We start from the raw sequence: 16944 nt of genomic DNA, 5'->3' as shown, positions 1-16944 counted from the left end.
GTATACACCCGCTCGCCGCTTTTCTGCCACCCTTCTCGGCCTGTCATCACATTGTATAGTTGCTTAGTCCCTTTCTCTCAACGCGCCGCAGACAACGCGCTGATACGGGATGATGCGCGCTCATGGACTACATATGTCCTACCTATGTCAGTATCAAGCTCGTTTAATTGCTAGACCTGACATATTCCCACCATATCGTTGCCATGTACACAGGACCATCTGCCATCATGCCCGGCGACCGTCTACGCTTCTCCCCAAGGTAACTTGTTACTCGGTGCCGCGGCGAGGCGCCAAAACGAAGACTACTGTAAAGTTGAAAGATCTGCCCCAGGGGGCTTTGAAGCTGCAGCCTTATCAGGAAGTGGTGGATGATGCCCCTAAATATCCGGCTGTCGTCCAAGGACATTGGAACAATATGCAGAAGTTCAAAAATTGCGTGATCTTGACTAGAGTAGGCGGTTTCTACGAGGTATGACTACCAGCTTTAAACTCCTTCAAGATCCATAGAATACAGATCTTTTAAAGAGTATTTCTAACCTTGTCTTAGCTCTATTTCGAGCAAGCTGAAGAATTCGCCCCACTGCTCAATCTTAAGCTTGCCTCTAAGAAGACCAGTGCAGGCCCTGTTCCTATGGCTGGTTTTCCTTTCTTCCAGCTAGACCGTTTCCTAAAGATCCTTGTTCAGGACCTGAACAAGTACGTGGCTGTTAGCGAAGAATTTCCGAATGCCGCAGAAGACAAGCTCCGATCCGGAGGTCTTCTCTTCGATCGTAAGGTGGCCAGAATCATCACACCTGGCACATTAATTGATGAGAAGTTCATGGATCCTTCCGAAAATAATTTTTTGTTGGCCGTCTACATTGATAAATCTTCGCTGGAGGAGCAGTTGAAGCAACAGGATGCCTCATCTTCGCAACAGCACGTCCTATTATCCGCATCCCAAAACGTAGGCTTGTCCTGGTTGGACCTCTCCACAGGCGACTTTTTTACGCAGGTAACTACTGCACAGATGCTACCGTCTGCTATCGCCAGGATTGGCGCCCGAGAGATACTCGTGGACCAAGGTCTCCAGGATGTAGTCGGACAGGAGCTGCAGTTATTGATTGGACACGACCAACGATTGATGACTTTCTTCCAATTTCCGAAAAAGGTTGCGCCCATGGCCCGATGGGAAGCTATGCTTGAAGCCCCTGTGTCAGACGCCGCTGCAGAAACATTTACGCGTGAAGAAGTTGCCGCCGGGTATAGTCTTTTAGAGTATATCCGGGTTCAATTGCAAGGCTTGAATATGAAGCTTCAGCCTCCTCGTCGCCGACATTTGGACGAGTCAATGAGCATTGACCGGAATAGCTTGAGAGGTCTAGAAATTCTGGAGACTGCTCGTGATGGCTTTGGGAAAGGAAGCCTACTTCATGCAGTGCGGCGGACTTCTACCAAGAGTGGAGCACGTTTGCTGAGAGACCGTTTAAGTATGCCGAACAATATCTCTTAACCATTCTCCAAATTCTAATATTGTGGCAGCGTCGCCTTCCACTTCTCTGTCGATAATCAACGAACGGCTTGACCTAGTTTCGATATTCATCGAAGACCGTGATCTGCATGACAATGTGATTCAGTTCCTCAAACGCAGTTATGATGCCCAACGTCTAGTTCAAAAATTTACACTTGGCCGGGGTGACCCTGATGATCTGATCTGTCTTTCGAGGGCAATTGAAGCCTCCAAGGAAATCCGACAGGTTCTATCAAGAAAGTGGCATAGCGAGGTTGACAGCCAAACCAAGCGCAGTATTGGAATTATGGTCGACCGAATCCACATGGATGGGCCTACAGTCTTAGCTGACAAAATCCTGGCGGCAATTGACGAGGAGGGTCTGCTGCAGAAGCAGCGCATTGAAGACGACACAGCTGCAGAGGCAGCACTTCTAGCACAATCTGTCACTCTGAATGAGGGTATACCAGAGGACATGGCTGCACTACCGAAGAAAGTCAAGACAAAAAGTAGTGATCGGTCTAACGCAGCTGCGGATGAGGGGACGATTGCCGATACCTGGATCATGAGACGAGATGCAAGCCAAGCTTTAAGTGAACTCCATCAGGAGTTAGGGCAATTACATACTGCAAAGTCGGAGCTAACACAGCGTCTCCGCGAGTCGGTGGGTTCATCTGCGCTAACACTCAAGTGGACTCCGGGATTAGGTCACATATGCCATGTCAAGGGGGCTAAAATCACCCAAAAATCATTGGAGGAACTTGGAGTAACACGAAATGTCTCGGCCACCAAGTCGACGAGGTCGTTCTACTTACCAGCCTGGACAGAGCTAGGCGGTCAGATGGATCAAGTGAGGGCTCAGATCCGTCAAGAAGAACAAGTGATCTTTGAGCATCTGCGTCGGGAGGTCATCCTCAATCTTGTCAAAATCCGACGCAATGCAGCCGTTATGGACGAACTCGATGTCGCATGCTCATTTGCAACATTAGCGCAGGAACAGCAACTAGTGCGCCCGATCCTCAACGAAGGCACGAGCCACAAGATTGTGGGCGGACGTCATCCCACAGTCAAACTTGGGCTTGAGGAGCAAGGCCGACGCTTTGTCAGCAATGATTGCTTTCTCGGAGGCCCAGAGCGTATATGGCTAGTGACTGGTCCCAACATGGCAGGTAAAAGCACATTTCTGCGACAAAACGCACTCATCACTATACTAGCCCAGGTCGGGTCATTTGTCCCTGCGGCGTACGCAGAGATTGGCTTGGTTGACCAGATCTTCAGTCGCATCGGAGCCGCCGATGATCTGTTCCGAGACCAGTCCACGTTCATGGTGGAGATGCTGGAAACAGCAGCTATTCTCAAACAAGCAACCTCGCGCTCGTTTGTCATCATGGACGAGGTCGGGCGTGGGACCACACCAGAAGACGGAACTGCCGTCAGTTTTGCATGCTTACATCACCTGCATTATCATAACAAATGCCGGACACTCTTTGCGACTCATTTCCATGTCCTTGCCGACATGACCCACGACTTTGACAACCTCGGCAGATACTGCACTGATGTCAAGGAATCCGCTTCTGGATCATTCTCATTCGTCCATCGACTATGCAAGGGTGTGAACCGCGAGTCGCATGCATTGAAAGTCGCTCAGTTGGCCGGACTACCCAGGGAGGCCATTGAAATGGCAAAGAGCGTGCGTCAGCGATTCTCTGGCCACAACAACAGCCCACAATGGGAAGAGAAAACGACACCAAAACATACAGCAAACGGAGCCTGAAACTGCCCATGCCATCAGTAATTTCATATCATTCACAATCTATGTACAATAGCCATTTTGATAAGAAGGTACAATGAACCATATCCCCCGCAGAGGCTTCAACCCTTACTGCAACCGTTCTCAAAGCTTCGCCAGAGCCTTCTTAGTTCCCTCACCCGATACTTCTACAGCGATGCCCTCCCCAAACCTCACCTCCTGACAATCCTCATCCCCAACCCCATTCATAAACTGCACCACCACAAAATCTACCCTCCTCTTCCCAATAACCACCATAGGCGCATGCCACGTTCCCGCCCCATACGTAACCGCCTGACCACCCCTAGCCACAAAGGCCCTCAAGCGACTCAAATCCGGCGGATCAACCACGTTCACAGTCTTCCCATCGTCCGTCCTCGCAGTAGCCGTAGTGCCCTTCAATGTTGGCGCCACAATAACCAAGTAGAACGGCTCCTCCTCCACCTCACCTCCCGCGCCTGACGTCTTCACCTGACTCGACAAATCAATCGGAGTGAAAGTCTGCGTAGTGTAGGGGTGTCTTTCCAGAATGCGCACATCAAACACATTTACGTTTTTATGGGCGACAGGGCGGAGTTTGCGCGGAAAGCACGAGAACATCGTCATGCGGGCGGAAGAGGGCTGGCCGCTCGGAGCGGTGGAGTAATTATCAGTCATTGGACCGATCGGGCTGTACTTCAGGGCGGAGGATTGATTGGCGAGGACGGGGACGGGAGATAGCGTTTTCAGGGTACTCTCTGGGGGAGGAGTGGTGATGTTGCGAGCTAGGGGAGATGATATGGCTGTGCCGAAGTCGGAGAAGGCCTCTGGGGTGAGGGGGGCGGGGGTGAGGTTGAGGAGTGGATTGGTGGTGAGGGTCGGTGGTGGCATTGTTCTTGTGTTGGAGGTATATGATCTTTTTCGATTATTTGCAGGGAGAAATAATGTACAGTTTGAAGGAAATATTGAAGGTAGGGGACCTGCCCGAATGGTCGAATTGAGTGATTGATAGATGGGGAATAATGAGAGGAGAAGAGAAGAGATGCGGTGATGAGGTGATTTGTTACCTAAGTACCCCAGAAGGGCATCGGGAGTCGCCGTCATAGTATCGACGCTAAGATCGGCGGTCGGAAGGGCCCGACGTCAGATTAATTGGGTTGGAGAAGAGGAGTAGATCAACGTTGCTCAGCTATTAGAAAGGGTCTTTTATCATTGATAACATCATGTGTGGAACATGGGAAAGATCCCAATTCTTGTTCTGGGAGATGTATTTTTGGAAGTAGTTCTTCCTCCTTACCGGAAGTTTAGCACTTCTTCCCGGGCCCGTCACTTGCATTCTGGCACATTGAGATGCGGGTCGCAATGCAAGGGATGACGGGCGTTTGAAAGGTTAACAAGTGTCATTTCATGACCGCATTTGATCTTGAATTATTGTCCCGGTTTCAATGGTTGGTCACTTCCAAATGTAACCTATCTATAAGGTCAGGTGATCGGGTTCCTCTACATTCCTCTTTCCTCTTTCTCTTCCGTCTGTCTTCACCTCTTCGGCTTCGCTTATGCAATTAGTTTTATTATGAATGTCCTCATGATGCCACGGATGTTTGTTCACGGTGATTTATAATTGAACTCAGAGCAATACAATTCGTGATCATATCAAGTGTGTGATAGATCTCAGAATACACGCAATCCAGCAGCAGTGTTTAGCTCCAGATATGATATATTCAGAGATAGTACTATGCACACTACTACAAGCCATCCAATTGATGCTGGCAGACGAAGTGCTGAAACAGTACTGGAGTTCTTCACCATCACCTTAACACACAAGCACACCGAATTGTCTTCCTGATAGCGAAACCATCAACTCCTTACCTTTGATGCTTTATTCTCGTGAACAATTTGCTAGAATCCGTCAGTTTTCTTCAGACATGCAGGATCAGCTGAGTCAGCCAAAGGACTGCCACGTGAGGCTAAGCCTCTGACTAATCGGGGCGATCCATCGGGGCTGGCAAAAAAACCAAAAAACCGACGAGTAAAACCGACTTCACGGTAGTGGATCGGCAGTGGAATCTCCCGGCCTGAAAGGCTGAAAGCGTTATCGCGCTTCGCTTGGGCTCCACAGAGACTCGTCAGTAGTTCGGATTTTGGATGCCAGTTTGTCTGGGCATCTTCCTCGGCGCAGGTTTGTCCAATGCTTTGTGGAAAACGAGTGGATTCTTTCCCTCGAATTATGCAATCAAAATGAGTATACTCATCAGCTGCCAATTGATAGTCTGGAAAACACACTACTGAAACTCGGTCTTCACCGGGATTCTGGTCTCCTTATATTTCTTGGAGCAATAGTGTGACGCACCAGGTACCGGAAAAAGAATTTCGAGCTAGCCTTAGCTGGATTGAGGTCGGACTTAAGGCATGCAAAATTTATTCGGACAAGAAATGGCAGATTGTTGGTTGACGTACGCTGGTGCGGAGGGTGACGACTCCGGCTTAGGCAGTCACTTTTCTGTTGGCGCCAATCCAGTCTCATAAGGTGAACTCTTTGCCCACCAGTTCCGATCCAGTCAAAGGCGTTGAAATGCCTTCCCCAGTTCGCTAGTCTTTGCCTCCTGTTCGCTTTCGGATTTCCGTTCCTTATCTTGTATCGATATCCTGTGATTGTGCCGTTGTGATCATCCTTCCAATGGCGGGGAATCAGTGGTTAAGATGTGTGCTGATTCTGGCCCTAGCGGTACTTGGGGCCCAAGGTATCAGTCTTGATATCAGCAGCGAGGGTATGTGACTTTTAAGCCGTGGTAGCTAATCGGGCCTGATATATGGTTGATGGCTCGATCTCCGCAACCCAACCGCAGATGAACCTAACCGCTCTCGTTCACAGATTCGATTAAGAATGCAGCATCAACCGCCGCCTACGGCATGATGAAGCATTACAAAGGAAATGAATCTGGCGAAATTCCGGGCAAGATCCCCAATACTTGGTGGGAGGGTGGCGCCATGTTCATGACGCTCATGCAATACTATCACTACACGGGGGACTCTACCTACAACCAGGAAGTCATTCAGGGCATGCAGTGGCAGTCGGGCGATTGTGATTTCATGCCGGCAAACTGGAGTAGCTACATTGTGAGTTCCTCGCTTTATGGCAGCCCCCTTCCCAACTAATGAAGGCATCCAGGGAAACGACGATCAAATGTTCTGGGGTTTGGCCGCTATGACTGGTGCCGAACTGAACTTTCCCGACTCTAGTGACGGATACTCCTGGCTTTCGCTGGCGCAGGGTGTCTTCAATACCCAGGTCGCCCGCTGGGATAATTCTACCTGCGACGGGGGTATGCGGTGGCAGATTTACACCTACGAATCCGGTTATACCATGAAAAACGCCATTTCCAACGGTGGTCTGTTTCAACTGTCGGCTCGGCTGGCGCGTTATACTAACAACCAGACCTACTATGACTGGGCAGAGCGCATCTGGGACTGGTCGACCACGACGCCGCTTTTGAGCAACTCAACCTGGAACGTCGCTGACTCTACATCGACGACAAACGACTGCAGTACCCAGGGCGATAACCAGTGGAGCTACAACTACGGTGCTTATCTTGGAGGAGCTGCGTACATGTATAATTACGTAGGTGAGCCCACCGCATCGAGAAACGATCAACTCCTAACCTATCACAGACCAACGGTACCAGCACCAAATGGATGAACGCCGTCGATGGCCTGCTGAATCGCACGTTGGACAAGTTCTTCCCGGCGAGCCACGGCGGTGAAATCCTAACGGAGATTCTATGCGAACCGACAGAGGTGTGTAACGACAATGAAATCATCTTCAAGGGTCTGGTGTCTGCCTGGCTCGCCTACACTGCCCTACTGGTTCCGTCCACCTACAATAGAATCCTGCCCAAGCTGCAAGGATCTGCCCAGGGCGCTGCCGCAACCTGCACCGGGTATGGTAACAACACCTGCGGCGTGCGATGGTGGAACAGTACCTGGGATGGCTGGAGCGGACTCGAGGAACAAATGAGCGTTACCAGCGTCTTCTCGTCGAATATGATCGCCTTCGACTCCTCGTCTGCACCGTTGACTTCCAGCACGGGAGGCAACAGCACCAGCAATCCGTCGGCCGGAACCGATGACAGCTCCGATGACAAGACCATTCTAAGCACGATCACCACGGGAGACCGCGCGGGAGCGGGCATCGTGACAGTTGTTTTTGCTGGGGGTTGGATTGGCTTGATGGCGTGGTTGATGCTCGGTTAATGATACCATTATTGGCGTTAGTTTTGTATATATTGTGTAAATAATTAGACGAAGATATGTCTGCAAAAGCATCATTGCAAACACTATTAATATATAAGATGAAGGTCTATATGACACAGTCCAGGAGTATTGCTGTCTAGAGTATTCTTCGAATACGAATGAGCAATGATTTGAATATTCTCGTATGTATGTACATCAACTTGCTAATAATTGCATCGCATCCATCAACTGCCAGAAACACGGTATGATGTATGTATGGTATATAAACTAAAAACGGCATAAACTTTTAGTTTTTCCAAGGGGCAATAGATATTGTTTGCCAGGTGAATATTATCACAAAACACAAAACATCCCTCTGCAAGGGAAATAACCTACTGCTCCAACACGGGCTGCTTCTCCTTCAACCCCGTCTTCGTCTCCACATGCTCCTCGCTAAGATGCTGACGAGTGATAAACACACTAGCAACGAATCCACAAGCAGCGAGACAAGCATACATAATCCACATATTACGAAGACTCCACGCATAGGCATCCGCCACAGCCTGTCGCTGAGTCGGATCCTGGACCGCGCGGACGGCTTCAACATTAGCTGCCGCCTCCGTGCCAGAGAACTCAGCCAATAGCGACGAGGACAGCCCCGCAGCCTTGAGGCCGCCCTGTCGCATGTCCATGCTGTTCTGGAACACCACGCCCCCGAGGACTACGGACATGGCCATTGCGACGTTGCGGATGAAGCCGAAGGTGGCGGTTGCGCTGGCGGTGTTGGCCTGGGTGATGTTGCTTTGGAGGGCGAGGAGAGGTGGGAAGAAGAGCATTCCGCATCCCATGCCTGCGGTGATTTGGTAGCCGACGATTTTTCCGAGGGAGGAGGTGGCGCTGTAGTTGGTGAAGAGGCCTACTCCGAGAACTACGAGGGCGGTGCCGGCCCAGATGATTTCGAGGTAGCGGCCCGTGCGGTGGATGAGGAGGCCGGAGAAGAGACTGAATGCTGCTTCGGTTAGGACGAAGGGGAGGATTAGGACGCCGGAGCGGAATGGGGTGGATTCTTTGGCGGATTGGAAGTAGAGTGGGAGGTAGTATTCTGCTCCGAGGTAGGCCTGGTGGGGAGGGGAAGGATTAGCGGTGTGATTGATGTGAGGAGGTTGGTGGAGGGTCGTACAAAGCCATGTGTGAAGTCGACTAGGAAGCAGGCGACGTTGGACCGGTTCCTGAATACGCCAAGGGGCATGAGGGGGTATTTGGCTAGCTTCTTCTCACTGTAGATGAAGGCGAACGACATCAGACAGCCGAAGACGATGAGGCAGATTACCTTGGGAGAGCCCCAGGGGAATGTGGCGCCGCCAAAGTCTAAACCTAGCAGCAAGAGGATGATGAGTGCGAGCATGGAGAAGCTCCCCCACCAATCTATGGCTTTGATACCGGCCAGGATTGGAGTCCTCGGATTGTGTATATCCAGGAACACATAGAGCAGCACAAAGGCCGTTCCACAGACGGGAAGATTGATCCAGAAAATCCACCTCCATGAAACAGATTGGGTGAAAGCCCCACCCACGATCGGCCCTAAGGCACCAGCGATGGCCCAGATGAACTCGATCAGTCCGAGGAACAGACTGCGGAGTCTATCTTAATGTCAGCTACAGACCAGACAAGATAAGAGGTGTGAGCAGTACCTGACGCTGAACAAATCAGAAATGGTAATTGTAATCAGCTGGATGAGACCACCACCAGCTATACCTTGTATGCCACGGCCGGTAATCAGCATGGGCATACCATTGGCTTTGGCGCAGATGATCGATGCTACAAAGAATAGAGCAACGGCTGAGAGGAGGATAGGCTTTCGCCCCCAGATATCGGACAAATTGGCCCAGATGTTGGAACTGGCGGCGTTAGCAAGGAGATAGGCACCACCAATCCATACATATCCGGATGCTGAATGCAGATCGGACGAGATCGTTGGTGTGGCAGTAGCCACAATGGTCTGATCAAGTGCGGAAATAAAGAGCGCAAGCTACATCTTATAAGCAGGGTGTTAAAATAAAATCTAGAGAGCGACACACCGAAAGGGCAAGCATAGTTGCAAAGATCTTCCAATTACTGCGAGGCCCAGGAATCCCGGGTTCGGACTGAAGATTCTGTGAGGGAGTTTCTAGATCTGGTGCATTGGATACTATATTCTCCGAACCGCATTGATCAGGTCCATAGTTCTCGCTCACGGTTCCGGGCGTGGATAGCATTTCGAATGGCTGCCGATCGGCACCAATCGAGTCTCTAGAAGAACCCAACGCCATTGGGACCTCTACTTCAAGGACTGGAACGCCAATATCAACCTGTAAAGATTCTGGCGAGGAGAAGAATAGGATGGGGAAGATGGATGAAGGGCGAAAAGATTGAGTCACGGCTGTTTGTTCAGTTTGTCTGTGTCTTGGCTGGGGTTCCCGTTTGCCGATATTCTCTCATCCTCCCTTCTCATCCCTTCTTTCATCCCTTCTTTGCCGAGTTAGTAAGTAGAAGTAGAGCGATCTCACAGACACAATGCTTATGTACGCTGCAGGCTCCTCGTCGCTTAGTACTGATTGTATGGGAGGCGTAATCCCCACATCAATTGCATGACAGTTCATCCGGGGCGGTTGACAGCTCCACTCTGCTGGCGCATAGTACTAATACCATTCGTTTTAGTAGTATGATCTAGTGAGAACGGTTTAGTAGCAGTACTACTAGTATGAGTAAAATGCATTATCTTCCTAGCCCAATATGAAGTTACATCATCAGGCTTTATTGTGCACCTGTTACGAAATAGGGCTATTTTGAATAAGGCTGAATTAGAAATGAGGGAAGGAGCGGGATGGATTTTCGATGGACATCCATAGGATCTTTATTGGATCTTTATTGGATCTTTATTGGATCTTTATTGGATCTTTATTGGATCTTTATTGGATCTTCATTGAGTTTCCATTGGTTTTCTGCTGGGACTTCCCCTAACAATCTTAGCCTGAGCCCACTTGCCTGCTGCAGTGATAAAGGCGCACTTTCTGGGCAGGCTGAGATGGATTGGTCCAGCCGGTGTCTCGCATCCTAGTAATAGGCGACCGTAACCGAATAAAAATGATTAGTCCTAGCTGGAACCATATTTGCGAGAATCCCATACCGAATATGCGTCGAGCTGTAGCCTTCTCAGACATGATACGGAACATACAGTGGATGTTGTGAGATGTGAGGTGCTAATCGACACCTATGCAAGGCAGACAAGGCTCTCAAGCAGCTAGAAACCGCAAAATACACACAGGAGGTAAAAGATAATTGAGATCTTACTCCTTTTCAAAGAAGAAACACTTTCAAGCAAAGGCGAGCTTCGGTTAAGTTTCTACTCTAGTCATACAGACGTGCATAAAAAATATGTGAGATCCACAATACAACGACTCGCTATACGAAATGCCCTGCTTCTTGCACCAGAGTCAGGCGTATCTTGCATAGAGAATTTTGTCCCACTTACGCAGCAACTAGACGAACTTGCCCCTATCCGAAAGAAAAGCACCTTGGCCAACCAATCACTCGAAGCCAGTGCCCAGACCACAGAGATGAGGGATTTGCAGAGCGCGACACTCGATGAATATGAGTGGCTTGGACGGAAGCTGTTGGACCTAAAGGAAATCACTTATGGCAGATACTCGACTTCCACAGCTGCAACGGCGTCATGAACCGCCTGGGCCGAATGGATCTGTCCATGCCAACACTGTGAAATCGCAAAACCACATAAGACGTTAGAAATATCAGGAAATTATTGAACTCCATATAGCTTCTTAACTTCATCACTGAGGATGTCCTTGTAGGGATAAGTGCCTGTCATTATAGAGTAAATTAGAGACCCAAGGCCGAAAATGTCGTCTCCATAAGCCGAAGGGACATCCCAGTCATAGCCAGGAGGTCATAATCTTGTTGCCGGTGTAGCTGAGGGTTCTGAACCACATAGTGATGCGCCACCAGATTTTTGACATTGAGGCTCGAGTCGAGAAGGAAATTTCTCGGCGAAAGATCAGTGTTTGATGTAATGAGCATGGAGAGCACCGAGTGCTTTAGCAATCTGTTTACACCATTGGAGTCGAAGTTGATAGTTAGATATGTCATGTTCTGTTGAATGTATTCTTAGAGATTCCCATTATCCATATATATCATAGTGAGGTAGCAAGTTTCTTGATCCCAATTCAATATCTTGGGAACACATGGATGTTCTCCCATCATTGCATAAATCTTGGCCTCAAGTCGCATATTACGACGATAGTCTTCTTCTTCAGGAGGGCAGTATGGACTTGGAATAGGTGTCTTCATAACGGCACCAGAAGGCAATCGCTCAAGAATAGCGGTTCCTCCCCATGCCAAGGTTTTGCCTTTGGTAACATATATTACTTCTCCTAGACGTGCTTCCGGTATCTTGCTGAGACTCGAGGAATCTCCTCCTTTTGTCAACTCAGAACCACATATGTAGGTCATTTCTTGGGGATAAGGCTTGGGCGGGTTGCTTCTTTCTACTGTTGATTGCCTGGCTGTCTTCTAATTAGAAGTGGTAAGGAAGCAGTGAATCACACATGATACGATTGGAGATTACTGCGTCTGTCTCTGCTTCCGAGCGACGACATTGTGTCTATAACGAGGGAGTATTGCTGTAAAGAGGCTACTTAGGGAAAAGTAGACGAAGTAAAGAGAAGACCATATGGGATCAATGAACGCTAGCAAACTCGGCATCATGAGTCTCATCATTGTTGTCAGCAAATTACCTTCGGGCTGTGTTTTTTTAAGTTGTATTATGATACTGTCTCGCAGTAAAGGGAACTGCGTAAGGGTGATAGATTGATAGAGGGACAGTGAGGAAACGAAGACCGGAGAGCGATTTAAGAGTATTTATGCACTGATTATTAGTAAGCATCACCATTATTTATGTTCATATGTCTCATCTCCCCAACGAAGCAACGGAATCCGCCAGGAAAGCTGATTGCTTTAATGCAACAATCAACGTCCAGATGGTGAGCACCATGCTTGCATTCTACCAGTAGTTAGGTAAAAACCTCGCACCGGCTTTATTCTTTTCCCTAGATCCATTTCCGGCTCCATATGGCCTCTCGAACGATCGGAGTATTGGTGCATCGGCTATACGGATAGGCGTGTAAGCGACGCGAGGTGTCTGCTAAGTCAAAATAGGCTTGAACTCCGCCTGCTCGTCTGCCGGAGTTATCCTACCGAACTGTTCCTTCGAGGAGTTTAAATCCACACTCCGGACCAATGCGGGAGACCCTGGAAGTCCCTTCCCCAGTTTTCGGGGATTCTCCGCGTCTGGTCCATCTGCAGATGTGGAGTTGACGGCAAAAATGACGCATTGGCGGCCAATGCAGAATCTACTAGCTTGCCGTCCTCGGAAAAGAGAAAGCCATCAAGCATCATGCTATCAAGAACTTAGAAGTATTAGTATGGCCGTATGTCACTTTTAACATGGCGTTGAGGTCATTGCTTCTCTGCTGTCGACCCGATTGAACCTACCAGTGGAAACTGCAGCTTAAAGATGGGGGTAAAAGCCTTCAGCTTCTTCGTTGCTGCAGCTCAGCTTTCTGCAGTGGCTGCAGCAGCATCTCGTCTAACTGTCGATACAACCGTTGGGCGACTGTATGGCATGGTCAATGGTTCAGCTCCGGATGTTGCGCAGTTCCTTGGAGTTCCGTTTGCAGCACCTCCTGTGAACGAACTACGATTTGCGCCTCCCCAGACGAAGCCTGCAGAGGGTATCATTGATGCCACGAAGATCGGGCCTTCTTGCCCGCAATATCCCTTAACCACAAAGACAGACCCGTCTGTGTATACGTTTGACTCTCCTTGGCTCCAACCATATGGACCGACATCAGAGGATTGCCTGACTCTCAATGTTTGGAGCCCATTGCATGCCGTCAATGAGACGGATGAGCCATTGCCAGTGTTGATCTGGATGTTCGGCGGCGGGTTCTACGAGGGAGGGCTCTTGACGAACGGGTTTAATCCGAGTAACTGGATCCAAAGGACACAGTCTCATATTGTCGTTGCCATCAAGTGAGTCCTCTTTTCTTTTTTTTGTCCATTGCTTGGACCCGTTTTGTGCTTAGCATCGAATGTCTCTCCTTCTCGGCATTGCAACTGATCACTTGCAACTCTAGCTATCGGGTCAACATCTTCGGCTTCCCCAACGCTGCAGGCCTGGCTGAGACCCAGCAGAACCTGAACTTTGGACTTCTTGACCAAAGATTTGCCGTTGAATGGGTTCGAGATAACATTGCTGCTTTTGGAGGAGACCCATCCAAGATTACTCTCTGGGGCCAGAGCTCTGGAGCAGCCAGCACGGACTATTACAACTACGCCTGGCCCGATGATCCCATTGTGTCTGGCCTGATCATGCATTCAGGCAGTGTCTTTGCTACCGGTTCCAGTGCGGACGTCGAGCATACGAACTTCACCTTTGTGGCTGAGCACATGGGCTGCGGCAATCTCTCCCCTCGAGCAGAATTGGCTTGCATGAGGAACGTTAGCGCAGACTCCATCATTCAGTTCTACGAAAACTACACCCTGTACTCGACCGGTCCTACTCTGAAGTTCACCACTATTGTGGACAATGTGACCAAATTTGAAGACTACACTGCTAGGGCTTATGCAGGAAATTACTCAAAGCTTGTGAGTCGGCTACCGTTCCTGCTACTCGGAATATGCTGATTGTTTCGCCATCAAGCCCGCTATTTTCGGCACCAACGCCAATGAAGAAGCCTCTTTGGTTGCTTGGGCAGGACCCCAAGGTCCAAACATGACCTACGTCCACGAAGAGACTGTGACCACCCAGCTCTGTCCGGCAAACTACAATGGGCAGTGCGTTTATCCACCCCATGTTTTGGGCTCAATACTGATCGTTTATTGATAATATAGTCTTCGCTACAACACCTCATCCCTCTCCTTCCGCTACTTCAATACGGCTAACTTTAGTAACACTTCCCCTCGGCCTTGGGAAGGAGCTTACCACAGCTCCGAACTCCCCTTGCTATTTGGCACATACTCGGAGTATGGCGGACCCGCTACACCTTTCCAGACCGCTGTAGCATCCCACTGGCAGGATCTCTATCTTGCGTTCATGCGGGATCCGGTCAATGCGCTCCCAGCAATGGGATGGCCAGCGTATCATCCTGATGGGTATGCGATGATGTTTGCTGCCAACGGGACCGTTACGAGTCTGCTGCCAATGAGTACTTTGGAGACCCCGTGTGCTGGCATTCCCGAGCCAACTATAGGATGAATTCAGCAGCTGCGCTGCCAGCAGGAGCTGGGAGAAAGCCGAATATGAGGCAGAACTGGACGCATGTACATACTATATTAATAGTCTACACTAGGTATATAAAGAACTGGGTTACTGAGCCAGCCTAAGGGAGGCTTGGTAGCTGGGAGGGGTACGACAAAAGGGCATGTTTGAGCTTTTATACCATCGCTTCATATACAGACCATCGCCAGGGATGGTGATTGCTACTTGATATAGATCTGTTAAACTCCTTCCATGTTCCGTGTATGCAAATATTAAAGCTTCGGAGTAACAATGGCATGCCCCAAATTAATTACATACATGAGAACGCAATTTTCAAATAGTACACCTTCCCAATTGCTATTAATGATACTTCCTATACCAAGACATCGTAATCTACTCCCGTCTCGTGACAACAACAGGCAAGTTCCCCGTATGCCCACTAAACGTCTCCATAGTCTCCAACTCCCACCCTTCCTCCCTCAAGGTAAGATCATACCTCCAGACTAACGCCGCAATAACCAATTGCATCTGAAAGTACGCAATATTTCGTCCCAGACATCCCCTTCCTCCCTGCGAGAAAGCCAAAAACCCGCGCTGCATATCACGCGACCCAGGCTGCAACCACCGCTCGGGAATATAGCGCTCTGAATCGGTACCGAAGATATCCGTATCGCGGTGGATAGTATGCGTGGATACAGAGACAGTGGTGCCTTCTTCTAACCACTCACCAGACACCATCATACCTCCCTTCGGGACAACGCGAGGAAGACCACCGGGGATGGAGGGACGAAGACGTAGGCCTTCGTCGATACAAGCACGGAGATAGGGAAGGTTTTTGACCAGGTCATATGATATGGGGTCTGATGAATCATTGTGTGGCGGAAGTGCATCTGCAAGTTCCGCACGAAGACGTTGGATAACGTGTGGATTGCTGGCGAGGTACCAGATGATGTTGGTCAGGGCAATCTCTGTGTTTCCTCCGGCAGCACTGAAGAGGTTCTGGGCCTCTGTCACTAACTCGCCCAGTTCCAAACACAGGGGATGCTCGCGGTTTCTGTCCCAGAGGAGCGTGGTCATAAGATCGTCTAGTGGCGGGAGACCTGCGTCCACTTGCTCAATGTCCATGTTTACTCGTTTGCGCACAAAGTACGTGGTGATGTGTTGGAGCTGAGTACCGTGGTTCCAGCCTGAATGCCAGCAGGTTAGATGCTTGAGCATGGCCCTGACTTTCGGTGCCCATCCGAGGCTGGTGGAGATGTGCAGGGCGCTAGTGAGCAGTCGGTGAATTTCGCCTTTGTATGGGGACCCAGACGGTGTTTTGATAATGACACTGGTGCTACCTCGCTCTATGAAGTGGGGGTCGTGATGGAAGAATGTGACAAAGATGAGGTTGTACATGAGGTGCATCATCATCTGCTTCATGTCCACTTCTTTCCCGTTGGGAGAGTCCAGCATGCGAAAGACACGCTGCAGGTGGTCTTGAACCACAGGCTCGAGCTCGACGATACGTTTCTGGGAGAAGGCGATGGCAAATCGCTTTCGTTTGATGCTGTGAATGTCTCTATCCTGAGCGTCAGATACGTTGAGGTGAGTCGAGTTGAATGTCTGGTAAAAATCATCTTTCAGTGCTGGTGTTCCGTGACCATAAATGTCGCGAATTGCTTCAGGCGTTGAAAAGGAGACGTGGGTTGGCCCGACTCGAACAATGCTGCCATATTTGAGGTGTGCTTTATGAACTGCCACGGTACGTGTACGAAGATATTGCTTCCATACTCCCCAGAGATCAGTTAAAGGAGCGACTGACACTCCAGGGAAGCGCTTCAGACCTTTAGGGTCACGAAGATATATGTATATGGGGGCGAGGACAGCCCTGAGAATGATAAGAATACTAAGCACGACAAAACTCTCATTGTACATGATGCGCTGATATCAGAAGCCAAATAGCAAGCAGTATCCTGCCTCAATCTTCTGTCACGCAGCCCGATGCCAGATGAAGCTAATATACTTGCACGCTCGGCGCCGAGTTGCCTGATCGGGAACATTGCAGCAAGCCAGGGCTGTCTTGGACTTCCCCGCAAAGGAAGAAAAGACCGAGCATGTCTTTCCACCACTCTCACTGCTGTCGCCTCCCGAATGCTGGAA

General features: G+C 49.6%; 7 protein-coding genes across 7 annotated transcripts; 3 read left to right on the top strand and 4 right to left on the bottom strand.

Moving 5' to 3' along the window:
* Positions 1-76: 76 nt before the first annotated feature.
* On the top strand, positions 77-3323 carry BO88DRAFT_210748 (mismatch repair ATPase MSH1). Its single transcript, XM_025701925.1, has 3 exons — positions 77-469; positions 548-1469; positions 1522-3323. The coding sequence occupies exons 1-3, from the start codon at positions 110-112 to the stop codon at positions 3261-3263; spliced, it is 3024 nt and encodes a 1007-aa protein (XP_025566110.1). The 5' UTR covers positions 77-109; the 3' UTR covers positions 3264-3323.
* Positions 3273-4268, bottom strand: BO88DRAFT_402553 (ureidoglycolate hydrolase). Its single transcript, XM_025706128.1, has one exon. The coding sequence runs from the start codon at positions 4146-4148 to the stop codon at positions 3384-3386; it is 765 nt and encodes a 254-aa protein (XP_025566109.1). The 5' UTR covers positions 4149-4268; the 3' UTR covers positions 3273-3383.
* Positions 4269-5934: 1666 nt separating this feature from the next.
* On the top strand, positions 5935-7508 carry BO88DRAFT_333180 (glycoside hydrolase family 76 protein; the record flags this gene model as incomplete). Its single annotated transcript, XM_025702753.1, has 4 exons — positions 5935-6025; positions 6130-6374; positions 6427-6876; positions 6927-7508. The coding sequence occupies 4 exons, from the start codon at positions 5935-5937 to the stop codon at positions 7506-7508; spliced, it is 1368 nt and encodes a 455-aa protein (XP_025566108.1).
* A 104-nt stretch (positions 7509-7612) lies between these two features.
* On the bottom strand, positions 7613-9862 carry BO88DRAFT_402550 (MDR family MFS transporter). Its single transcript, XM_025706127.1, has 4 exons — positions 9566-9862; positions 9179-9516; positions 8668-9127; positions 7613-8605 (listed from the first exon to the last, which is right to left on the bottom strand). The coding sequence occupies exons 1-4, from the start codon at positions 9794-9796 to the stop codon at positions 7880-7882; spliced, it is 1755 nt and encodes a 584-aa protein (XP_025566107.1). The 5' UTR covers positions 9797-9862; the 3' UTR covers positions 7613-7879.
* A 1424-nt stretch (positions 9863-11286) lies between these two features.
* On the bottom strand, positions 11287-12143 carry BO88DRAFT_476979 (uncharacterized protein). Its single transcript, XM_025711959.1, has one exon. It carries the CDS (start codon positions 11991-11993, stop codon positions 11649-11651), a length of 345 nt encoding a protein of 114 aa, XP_025566106.1. The 5' UTR covers positions 11994-12143; the 3' UTR covers positions 11287-11648.
* A 638-nt stretch (positions 12144-12781) lies between these two features.
* Positions 12782-14991, top strand: BO88DRAFT_485753 (chlorogenic acid esterase precursor). The gene is made up of 4 exons (XM_025712371.1): positions 12782-13574; positions 13679-14189; positions 14245-14378; positions 14436-14991. The coding sequence occupies exons 1-4, from the start codon at positions 13057-13059 to the stop codon at positions 14797-14799; spliced, it is 1527 nt and encodes a 508-aa protein (XP_025566105.1). The 5' UTR covers positions 12782-13056; the 3' UTR covers positions 14800-14991.
* Positions 14992-15195: 204 nt separating this feature from the next.
* Positions 15196-16792, bottom strand: BO88DRAFT_476977 (cytochrome P450; the record flags this gene model as incomplete). Its single annotated transcript, XM_025711958.1, has 1 exon — positions 15196-16792. Exon 1 carries the CDS (start codon positions 16717-16719, stop codon positions 15196-15198), a length of 1524 nt encoding a protein of 507 aa, XP_025566104.1. The 5' UTR covers positions 16720-16792.
* Positions 16793-16944: the final 152 nt, after the last annotated feature.

The sequence above is a fragment of the Aspergillus vadensis genome (genome assembly GCF_003184925.1).
Source record: "Aspergillus vadensis CBS 113365 unplaced genomic scaffold BO88scaffold_4, whole genome shotgun sequence".
NCBI lineage: Eukaryota > Fungi > Ascomycota > Eurotiomycetes > Eurotiales > Aspergillaceae > Aspergillus > Aspergillus vadensis.
Note: the sequence above shows the minus strand (reverse complement) of the source record. Positions and strands in the feature narration are given on the sequence as shown.